Source organism: Poecilia latipinna, unplaced genomic scaffold (assembly GCF_001443285.1).
Source record: "Poecilia latipinna isolate Pla-1442-1.1 unplaced genomic scaffold, P_latipinna-1.0 Scaffold364, whole genome shotgun sequence".
Taxonomy (NCBI): domain Eukaryota; kingdom Metazoa; phylum Chordata; class Actinopteri; order Cyprinodontiformes; family Poeciliidae; genus Poecilia; species Poecilia latipinna.
The window spans coordinates 399,759-411,844 of NW_015112980.1; the positions used below are offsets into that span (position 1 = coordinate 399,759).

The 12,086-nt window shown below is 37.2% G+C and overlaps 1 protein-coding gene across 6 annotated transcripts in view; it reads left to right on the forward strand.

Annotated features, from left to right (window-relative positions):
- Nucleotides 1-12,086, forward strand: part of mbnl3 (muscleblind-like splicing regulator 3) — a 31,985-nt gene that overhangs the window by 4,132 nt on the left and 15,767 nt on the right. For 4 of the 6 annotated variants that reach the window (XM_015036312.1, XM_015036313.1, XM_015036309.1 and 1 more), the window contains exon 2: nt 6,115-7,032. In XM_015036312.1, coding sequence (XP_014891798.1) covers nt 6,859-7,032 — 174 coding nt within the window. In that variant the 5' untranslated portion in view covers nt 6,115-6,858. Of the gene's footprint in view, nt 1-5,691; nt 5,888-6,114; nt 7,033-12,086 lie in introns of those variants that run through there. The other 2 variants (XM_015036310.1, XM_015036311.1) reach the window with 2 other exon arrangements.

Genomic DNA, 12,086 nt, shown 5'->3' on the forward strand with positions numbered 1-12,086 from the left:
TTTCTTTACTTAATATAAACACAGATAAACTGACAAACCAGGCTCACACTGACAGGCGTCCGTGGAGTCACCTTTCCCACGCAACTAGTTTTCATTTCTCCTCTCACATATACGACTTGGTCACTATCTAGTCATCTTGCTGTTGATCGCTTTTAATGTTTTTTGGGGGGGGGGGGGGTTTTTCGGGGTGGCCAGTTTTTTTTTTTTTTTTTTTTGCGCCAATACTGTAAAAGCCTGAGTTATTTATTTTTATGCTTAGGTGAAGCTGATTTGTTTGTTGAAGTAAGGCGTTGCATGGTTGTGTGATCTAAAGCTGTGGTGCTTTTAACGAGCTGAAAGGATTACCAATACTTAACCTAATTACTTTGCTCTCTCCATTTAAGCTGCTGCCTTTCTCTCACACTGTAATTTATAGATTGGTTTCCTTGCGCTTTCTAAATCAATCGCTTGGTGGCTGATGTTGGACTGTTTCTGCTGTCATCCTTGAAAACCTGTTTTCAAGTTAGTGAATGATAACCCTGAGATAAAGCTGATGAAGATTAAAGTCGTGTTTTCGCAGCTCTAGTTGCTGTTACACAACCACATTCACCTCTAAAACCGGAATTCACCAAGCTTTTTGGAGTGAGGTAACTCCAGTTTGAATAAAAAACTCCCACAGGGAAGTCATATTCCCATATGGAACCAAAATGGACATAATAGGAAAAACCCAAATGTTTTCAGACATGAAGTGAAAATTTGACTGACGCTGTTTACAATAAAGGGAATAAAAACTAGGAAGGTGAAATTTTACCAGAGAATCCCCACCTCTCAAGTTGCTGTGTTTTTCACTTCATGGTCTTATATACCTTTGAAATAGTGTCTAATTGTGAAGTGGGAGGGAAAATCATACATGACCTTCAAGATTGTTCAGTTTTTTACAGATATGAATCTGAAAAGTGTGGTGTGCATTTATATCCAGCTTCCTTGTGGAACCATCTTGCTCTAATTACAGCCTCAAGTTTGACTGGGTGTCTTTACTACCTGAAGGAACTATAATTTGTGTGTCAAATTTGTCTTTCTAAATAGCTCAGACAGATTTGATTGATAAGGAGATTTAAAAATCAGTTTCTAAAAGAATATGCTCTGATTTGAGGTGATTAGATGTACTGTATTTTATTTAGGGGCATTGAAGTAGAGGGGAGTGAATAAAATACAAGCAAAACCTTCCACATTTGTTTTTATTCATTCATTTAAAAAATACATTATTTGTGATTTGTAAATTAAATTATAAACAAGGATCCAGACATTAAAGGCTGAACATTTCAAATTGTTGGCAAAATTGTACAAGCAAATTTGCATAATGGCTAACTTGAAAAAGATATAATAAAAAAAAAAACACGATAATTCTGCCATACCTTTAAAAATATTTCGAATTGTCATCAATTTTTAAATTTGTTTGATTCTCTTTTTTATTTTTATTCCTTTTATTCTTTATTAATAATGGGGAAAAATGACTTGTGTTTATTTGGCAATAACACAAATAAACATTATTAACATCACAACAATCAAATATCGTCACCAAAGATAAAAAACAAAAAGCTTATTTAAACTGTTGTCCTCCAGATGCTCAACACAAACACACAGCAAGCATAAACACACACGTTCAGCAGGAAGTCTTGCAGTAGATTAGATTGGAGAGAAATTAAGATATTCCTCTGTGTCGTTCTGCAGCCCTCCTGTTTAGATGGCCCTCTGTCTGCAGCCATAATGCACACGTCAGAGCTCAGCTAAAGGTTACGCTGTCGGAAGCCTTCTGCTGCTCCGTGTTTGATGAAGGACGCTGCACAGTTGTGTCAGCTACTGTTGCTCTCGTCTGTCCACCTTGTGCCACCCAGCCAGGTCCCACCTGCATGTCGACCCCCGTAACCTCCAGACTCCCTCCTCTGTTTAATTATTCAGTTTTATTCTTTAGACCGCAGAGCAAAAACTGGGCAAATATAAGCTCTTATATCTTAAGTTAAAAATATGTTAGTGTTACATCCCAATAGGTCTGAAAGGAGAACTTTATCTGCAGGAGAATAAGTCCTGCTCTAAATTAACTGTAAAAGTAATATTTAAATGACACTTTCTTCATTGTCTGGTGACTTGAGGAGTGAGGTTGTATAATAAATGCATCGTTAATTAACCAGAAACAATCGAGCTTTGTTACTCGATCAGTATGAACCAACATGTTTAAACTGAATGCTTGGTCATTTATCTGAATATTTGTTCATCTCTCATGTCTGCTGTGATAGATGCACTGATCAGGGTTTTCATGGACCAGTACGATTATTTTATGGGGTTAATTTTGTTTTTATTCTGTTGGAGGATTTCCAGTCTGGTTATGAGATTCTGCAGCATGATAAGCTCAAGTAAAAATACCCGAGCTTCACAGCATTTGCAACGAAAACATAAACAAAACTGGGGAACCTAATCTAATCAAATGATCATGAAATCATAAATATTCTGCTGCAAAATGTATTTATAAAAATGTTGTCTCAGACGTTTATTTATAAATACTAAAGCAAATATTTTTCGTTTTCAAGTGCAGTTTCCCATTAAGCATCATATTATGTCTTTTTTTCTGTGCTGCTCTTTATAGAGTAACATCAACACAGTTGAACATACACAGAATAAAAGACGCACACATTTTTTTCTCACTGTTTGAAGTTGAATCAGACCAAACTTCTCCTGTTTTATGTCAATTAGAATTATTAAAAATATTTCTACATGCTAAATACCACAATAATGATGAATGAATATTTATTTCTTAATGCCTTCAAAATCAGAAGTTTACATGCAGACCAATGACTATCACTTCAAACATGGTGATGATGTCATCGCTTCAGGTTGATTGACACATTTGATTTAATTAGAGTCATACCTGTGGATAAATTTTAAGGCCACACCCGAAGCACAATCATTTCTTGTTTGACTTGATGGGGAAAATCAAAATAAATCAGCCAGAGAATCAGGAAGAGAACCACTGTTACATTTGGAGGAAAAATGGGGATGCTTGTGCCATTCTAACCGTGAAGCATGGTGGTGGCAGCATCATGTTGTGGGCCTGTTTTGCATCATGAGGGAAGGACATTATGTAGAAAAATTAAAGCAACATCCAAAGACGTCAACCAGGAAGTTAAAGCTCAGGTCCAAACGGACAATAACTCAACATTCAGGTAAAGTAGATATAAATTGCTTAAGGACAACATAGTTGATGTTTTGCCATCACAAAGCGCTGACCTCAGTCCTACAAACCGGACTTGGTTCCACCAATTCTGTCAGCAGAAACTGGTCAGGAGCTTGTAGAAAGAAACCCAAAACGTTTGACCCAAATCATACATTTTTAAGGCAAAATGCTTCCAAATGTTTAGGAAATGTATGAAAACTTCTGATTTTGAATTGATTAACAAATAAATCCCTGACATATTCTCTCTCTCTCATCATTGTAGCATTTAGTAAATAGAAATACTTTTGGTAGCAAGAAATCAAATCTGATTTAACTTCAGACAGTGAGGAGAAAGGGTGTTTGTGTCTCAATTTGTCTAAAGTGTCTGCCAAGTGAAAAGTAAATTTAGTTTTAATGCATTAATTACATGTAACAAACATTGTCCATGAAAATAAATGTGGTGTGATGCATTTAGTGAACAAGAATTACATTTTTAGAGATATTTTAGTGCTTGATCTGCACAGTTGGAGTGAATTGAGGAATCATTGATGAATCCAAGTGAAAAATCCTTAATCCAAAGGCTGCAGTGACTCCTGAGCGCTTTATCAGTGAGTGAAAGGTCATTCCTGTTTATTTTCACAGGTACCGGCTGCAGTGTAAACTAGGATAGCTTTGGAGAGGAGCCAGTGTCTCTGCATATCTCTCCACAAGCGGTTGCAATGGCAGCTGTGCAGCATTTGGTGTTCGGAGTGTTGCTAAGGAGCTTTTTGATGATGTTGGATGCTTTTTGCCTCGTCAGGGTGTGCGTAAGCACAGACTCTTGACACTGACGTGGACATAAACGCAGGACGGGCGAAGCTGCAGGAGGAACGCTTGTCTAGTTCCCCCCCCAGAGAAAAGTTTGTATTGATCTGTAGGCTTTGGAGGAGGAGGATGCACCGATAAGCGTAATGGTTCAGCAAGCGAAGCAATTGTTACCTGCTCTTCTCTCATTTCTGCCTCTCTTGTTTGGCCTGGGATGTGACTTTGTGTTGCTGGTCCATCGGTCCCTGCTGCAGCATTACCCGTCCATGTTGTGTATCTGCATGCCGTCACACACAAACACACACATTCGTTCCCTCACCGTGGTCCCCCCCATTGCTTCCTCCGTCTGTGTCTGCTTCCATCAGACATAGAGGCTGATAATATCTGCTCCAACGCCCTCTTCTCCTCCGGTTCTGTCCTTTATTGAGCTGCTTGAGGTTTTATATACCAAGCTTTTCCCTTACCTTTACGGCTGCAAATAACTATTATCTTAGTAATCGATTATTCTGACGATTAATCAGATAAACTGGCACATTCAGCAGATTTTACTTTTAAGCATTTTCTATGCAATATTAGAAATGCATTATAATTTGCAAATAAACAGATAAATTCCTTTTGTAGATAAGAAAATAAACATTTAATCATCTACATGTCATAGTATTGCTTTGGCGTATACTTGATCATTTGTAGCAAAAGATCTGCAGCAAAAACGTACTTCTGACATCAACATGTGAAAAACTCACCTCCTGATGCTTAACTATATTTACTATATTTTGGATTAAGTGATTAATAAATAGGTAGCAAAAGGTGCTTAACAGGATTTTCTTTTACAGAATTTGAACCAGGTGAAGGTAAAACTGCAAATTTAGTTCTGGGTAGAACATATTTACAAACAAAGAAGTTTTTCTTGATCTTAAATGCAAAATTCTTATATTTTTGTACACTTTTGACTTAATTGTGATGCTGATATTGAAATGTGTTTTTATAGCTTTTTTAGAAGGACACACTTCTTAAAGAGATATTTGATATTGAGGAGTTTTATCCTGGCTAAATAAAAGTTGAAGAATAATTACTGCTCTGAATATTTTGTTCTTTCAGAAAACAGCCTTTTCTGAAGTCTGTGTTCTCCAGTTATTGATTAATTAATTACTAAATTAGTTGACGATTATTTCAAAAATCGATTACCCCTAAATCCAATCTGACATAAACGGGGAAAAAAAGTCAAATTTTATGTCAGACAGTTAGAACAAAGGTTGTTCTACAGTTAGTCGCAATAATCGATTAGTCACAATTAATCTGATTAATCGTTTCAGCTCTACTTCCCTTTACATTTCATCTTTTAAATTAAAAACGAAGCTACAACATTTCCCTCGTCATGCACTTGTGTGTCTTATTATCTGTATTCATTTAGTGTCTGGCCACGTGACTCTGCTCCCTGACTGTGAGCAGAACAGAGGTCTGCATGCATCATCCTTGCATCACGCTGCAGTATGTTTGAGCAAGATGTGAGAAACTCCTCCGTCCCTGTGTGCAGGCAGAGCTGCTGCACAGTTTGAATATTAGCATGTGGCTCAGACGTGACTGTCATGACTGTGCTGGCTCCAGTGTGAAAAAGTGAGGAACAAGGACAGGCTCTGTGAAAGGAGGAGTCTTCCTTCTACTGTGCTCCCTCATTGATCAGTGAGATGCTTTGCTTGGCTGTAAAACGCAGCGTGATTGGCTGCTGCTCTGCATTACACACAGCAGCTGTAGTTGTGAAGAACTACGCTGTGTCGTCTTTTCCGTACGTCTTCATTCGGGGGAATCGACCGAACTTTGCCACGTCAAGGACAATATTACTCACCACGTCTCAAGTTGATGTCCAGTTTCCGCAGGGCAGAAAGTAAATGAGTTGAGGTGACGTCTCTGTCCTGCCTGCAACCTCCCTCCATCCTCCCCCTCTCTCTCTCTCTCTCTCACTCCTATCTGTATCACTTAATCAAGATATAGCTTGCCCTTTCCTGTTCATTGCTCCCTCCCTCCTCTGTTTTGCTTGTTTTCTTCTTCTCCTGCAGCGTGATCCTAAAGACGTAGCAGTTTCCAGCCTAAACGGTCGCTTTTTCTCTGTTTTCTGCAATTCACAGTGAGACTGCGAGCAAAGACATGCAGCGGAGAGGTCAGTGAGGATGACAACAGAGGCAACGGAGACGGAGGGATGAGAAGCAGACTCGAGTAAGAGGAGGAAGCGGGACTCCAAAGTGCCTACAGTACGGTTTTGTCCTACAGCAGGAGAGAGGGCTCGGTGTGCGTTTGGCCTTGAATGGAGGCTATATTTTGTCCTGACAGCCACAAAGTCATCCATCCCACGTTGCTGAGCTGCAGTCCCCACATACCCAGAGCTGAGCTGAAGCTTTGTCTCGTCATTACAAGGACATTACGGGTGTAAGGTTCTGCTTTTTCCTCTCCGTCTGTCAGAGAATAACAACTACAACAGAGCTGCAGCGACTTCCTCTGCTCTGACCATGTTGACATGAATGTAAAAGAGACGCATCTGAGCGGACTACGGTGATGTTTCCTGAACGTTTTTCTTTCTTTCTCTTGAGACAGAGCTGGTCTCTGCTCCCAGTTAACCTCTGCTATCTCACCCAGTAAAACTTCAGCTGACAGTTTTCCCAGGAACAGCTAATAAACATCCCCCAAAATACTCCAGTCTGAAGGGACTTGCTACCTATTTGCTCTGAAGGAAAAATATTTTTGCTTTTTTTTCCCCAAGGGGATTTTTTTTCTCTCTCTCCCTTGAATCACTATTAGTCAGCCCTGCTCGCATTAGACCATTTTTTTCCATCCACTCGCTCCCACCCCTTGCTCAGTGTCTGTGAGCATCTCAGATGGCTGTCAGCATGACCATGGGACGAGACACCAAATGGCTGACCTTGGAAGTGTGTCGCGAGTACCAGAGAGGCACCTGCTCGCGGTCTGACACCGATTGTAAGTTTGCACATCCCTCCCGGAGCTGCCATGTGGAGAACGGCCGAGTCATCGCCTGCTTTGATTCACTCAAGGTAACAACGCATCAGCTCCTGCCGCATTACAGCTCGTTTGTTCCTCCGGTTCTGTGTCAGACACGTCGGCTTCAGTCGCGGCTCTTGATCGTCTGGGAAAGTTTATAGTACTCAGACCACATATTTACATACCCTCTAGAACATCCTTTTACTCTCTGTCTGACTTTAAATTTAACTATTTTGCTCCTGTTTTAAGTCAGGTTGGACTTGGATGAAACGATTAATCGGATTAATTGTGACTAATCATGAGTAATCAATTATTTAAACAAACTCTAGACAATCTTCTCACTGTCTGACATTAAATTGGATTATTTTTTTCCTGTTTTAGGTCAAATTGAAAATAGGGATGAAATGATTAGTCAGATTAATCGATTATTGAAATAAACTGACCTTAAATCTGATCATATTTTCTTGTTTTAAGTCAGGCTCGACTTAGGGCTGAAACGATTAATCATAACTAATCATCATTAATGAATTACTTAAATAAACTCTAGAACAATCTTCTCATTGTCTGACATTAACTGGATGGTTTTTTCCTGTTTTAGGTCAGGCTGGAATACAGGTTGAAACGATTAATCAGATTAATCGTTATTAATTGATTATTGAAATAAACTAGAACAGTATTTTTCTCACGGTCTCGCATTAAATTTGACTATTTTTTCCTGATTTAAGTCAGATTGGATTTACGACTGAAACAATCAGATTAGTCATGATTAATCTTGAATAATCGGTTTTTAAAATAAACTGTAGAGCAGCTTTTGGCAGCATTGCCTTTTAAACTGTATGACTTGGATCAAGTGTTTAGGTTTTCCTTCGACAAGCTTCTCTCAATAGTTTGCTGGAAGTTTGGCCCATTCCTCCTGACCGAACTGATGTATTTGATTCATGTTTAAAGGTAGCCTCGCTAGCCACACATTTTCAGATCTGCCCACAAATTATCTGTAGATCAGAGCTTCATGATGGCCTCTCCAAAACGTTGTGTTTGTTGTCCTTTAGCAGTGTTAGTCGTCGTTCATCTGGAGAGCCCATACGTGGCCAAGCGTGAACTTTGATTGATGTGAAGTTCTTGAATTTCTCCTGCAGCAAAACAGCCACACAGCATTATTCTGCCACCTCTGTACTTCAAGCTTTATTTGGTCTTCCCAGTCTCGAAAGCAAATGTTGCAATATGCAATTAATTGCTTATTGGTTATCAATCCGTTTTATTTGTGGTTTCAGTTATAAGTGTTTATTATTCTTTCTTTATTTTATTACTTTGGATATTTAAAATATCTGCCAGTTCCAGTGTAAAGTGTTCTTTAATGATTGTTTATTGGTCATTGAGAGGGTGAACTAGCATTATTATGCCATTATCAGTTTATTACTTGAAAATGGTCTGAAAACAATAATATTATAATTTATTGCAATAATTACTGGGACAGTTTATCATCCAGCAAAATGTTATTGTGGCAAATCTAAATAATGCTAATTTGCTTTATCCGGGAGCAATAATGATCCTGAATTAACAATAAAACATCTTTATATCATTTTATAATGTGCAATAGAGACTTTAACTTAACCACTGCTATTTATTTACATAGCTGGACTTTTGTATATCCTGTATAATTTTAGTATTATTATTTGCTTTGTTAATAATTTCTGCATTTTAATGTCTATACCTTGCTAAGTCGACTGCACACATTTTTTATTCTGTTGTTACTTTGTAAAAAGTGACTGACTAGATTTGATTAGATTTTAACTAAATTGTGGCCAAATGCTTCAACTTAAGTTTCATCAAACCTCATTACGTGCCTTCAAATATTTGGGCCTTTGTCTTTAATTTGTTTTTCTTGTTATAATTGTCTGGAGTATTGACTTCTTCCTCGCTGAATGGCCTTTCAGTTCATGCTGGGACTGGACCAGCTTTGGTTCTGGGGTTGATTTTCACTTTCCACATTAAATTTGCTCAATTCCTGGGACACAGAACCCGTCTTTTCCTGGAAGGTGCCATGTTTGTTTATTCACCTGGTGTTTGACCTGGACTTTTATATATGTGTTTGAACCAATGAGTGCATGACCTTCAGGCATCTGGACATCAAATCAAACTCGTTGAGGTCCGTGATTCTTGAACTGACGTCTTGGGTAACTTTCATGATATCTCACAAAGAAGCAGCAACTTAAAGGTGTTGCCCATAACACCACATCCGTTTAACTCAACTGTTGTAAACTGACCTATCAGAAAAATATTTTTGTCAATATCTCAGTGTCTACCAAATATTAATAATTCTGGTTTTCATATCTGACTTAAAGCAGAAAGTTTTAATTTAGTGGCAGTAAGCAGTTTTTTTTATTTATACAAGAATGACGACAGATAAAACGGAAGTTTATGCTTCATTTCAGAGGAATATTTGGTGATCAATTTCATATCAGACTGACTATAAATGACATTATTCATGACTAATTGTAATGAATGTTTCTCTTAAATACTGCTGTGGCAGAAGTAAGTCAACTTCAGAAATTATTTAAGTTTTGCAACTAATTTTATTGCTTTCAGTCTCATTTATTATAACTTTAGTATTTACAGAAAAATACATACATATTGGATTTTTGCTTTGCCATATAACAATTTTAAAAAATGTGTGTCCCCTTTAACAGTTTCTGAATAAATATGACAAATTGTCATATTTAAGTTTCATTTAACAAAAATAATTATTTTAGAACAAATTACAATAATCTTTGATTGGGAATTTTGCTGCCAAGTGATATTTTGTATATTGTAAATGATACTGTACAGGATGCATAAAAATATATTAGTACTAAAATAACAAGTGTGCAAAAACAGAACATTATGTTTTGAAGAACACTGAATATAGTTGCATGAGTTTCACCTAAAGAAGCACATGTTTAGGCTACATTTTCTGGAAAATACAAGGCAGGTTTTGCATGAAACATATTTTCACATGAAGTGAATTTGAGCCTGAAACTGTTTTCTCAGAAAACTGGCAGACTATAAAACATAGCTGTAATTAAATAGAGTTATTGCTTGTAAGTGCAGATAATTGAAGATGGAAACATGGATATTTTATATATTGTATTTAAATGGTTTGTTGGGAGCAGAGTTGATTATAGAGTGGCTGTTTTTTTTGTGAACAATAAAGAGAAAATTGGAGGACTGTTTCTTTGATTAATGTGTGGGTATTGTCTTTTGTTTCTCGAATGGGAAGCATTGAAATGAAACTGAAAGCAGGATGCATGCTGTAAAAAGAAAAGCTCCATTTATCTGTCCTGATGTTTTAGGCCAATCACGCATTTCAAAAGGATGAATACACAATTAAAGATCATTCCCTGATGAATATACTGTAAGGAAAGTACAGAAAAAAACAGGGTCTGGATGGTGGTGTGGTGGTTAGCATTGTCTGTTCACAGCCAGAAAGTCCCTGATTTAGATATAAAGTTTCCACTTTGTCATTGTTCCTGCTGTGGGTTGTGGCTGGTTTGTTTCCGCCATGTTTGCTAGCATGACGGAGAGTTTTTCTTGATATTTCTGTGCCTGTGTCCTCCCTGTGTTGGGCTGCTGACCTGTTGATGTTGCTGATGATGATGATAAACGTTGGGATTAGCTCCACTTTATAAAGGATAAAACTATATACAACAATCCAACATCATAGAAATAAAACCCATATGTTTCGCTGTTGAGTAAATTTAAACCTGTGAAAAGTGTCTAGGAGGTATCCTCTATAACCATCACTCTTTGTAAGACTCTCACTCCATTTATCTTGCCAAGTATATTTATCTGTAAGGGAAAATAACTAATCTATGTTTAGTTTTCATTGTTGAATTACTACGATAAGTTGACTTAAAATTAGGGATTTTTATGGCACTGATTGCGCCTATCTGACTGCAAAATATTTTTTTATTTTAAAAAGAAATGGGATTATTTGTTTATTTGCATCTTTTCATGTATTTCTAATAGTAAATGAAGTTAATAATAGAATAATCAATAACTAAAATAAACTTTAGTTACAGCCAGGGCTGGATAATATGGCTGAAAAACATACCATAGTATAAGGGTTCATATCAGTCTATCAATAATTATTGAGTTTTTATTTTTGTTTTAAATATGTGAAGCTGTTGTATCGAGAGTTTTCACTTCTTGTCATTGTTTCTTATTTATGGTAACCAAAGAGTGAGCGAGTTGATAGGTAACCAAAGAGTGAGCGAGTTGCTAGGTAACCAAAGAGTGAGTGAGTTAGTTGATTTCACCAACCTAGTTTAGCTGACTGTGAGAGCAGCTAAAGCCTTTCCTCTGCCTACATCCCCCAGAATGCTGTGCGGTTCTGGATCAAAGTTCAGTGAAATTATTGAATGTTCTATCAGATGTATATCGACCACTGTTTTTGGTTTTGTTTATTATTTATTTTTAGTTTATTGTCCATCCCCAGGTGAGGTTCTACAAATTTTAAGACATTCTTCTGGTAGAATTGCAATTCTATTCTGCTACAACTGTTATAACTACATTCTCATGATTAAACAATTTAAAAAATGTGTAACCTGGCCCTGACACTCCATTGTATAACTCACAGAAGGGATGATTGAATAATAAGCCACTTTTTGAAAACATTTTCTATCATTTGTAATTTTTTTTTTTTTAGAAATGAAAGTAAATTGATTAAAATTGGATCTGGTATGAAAAAAAATAGGGATTTTATTTTTAAGTCATATCACCCAGCAACTTCTATGGTCTTCTGGTTATTTCTGAATGAGGGATTCGTTTTTGAGGGATTGTGATGTAAATGTTTTGTGAAAGAAACCATATACTAGTTATATAGTGTCTGTCAGTTTACTTTAGGTCTAATTTCAGGGAGTGCAGTAGAAAACGCCTTCTCTCCACTAGGTTGAGCTCAGTTGTTGAGAGTTTTCCTCTTTACTACTTCAATTTTCTATGCCTGTACTTCAGTTGTGACTCATTGATAAGCATTTATCCTTCAGGCACAAACTTGGTGGGACTAAAGTGTCTAACCTCGGCTCTGGTTATTAAAATACTGCACTGCAGATACTAGCATAGCAGCCAGCCT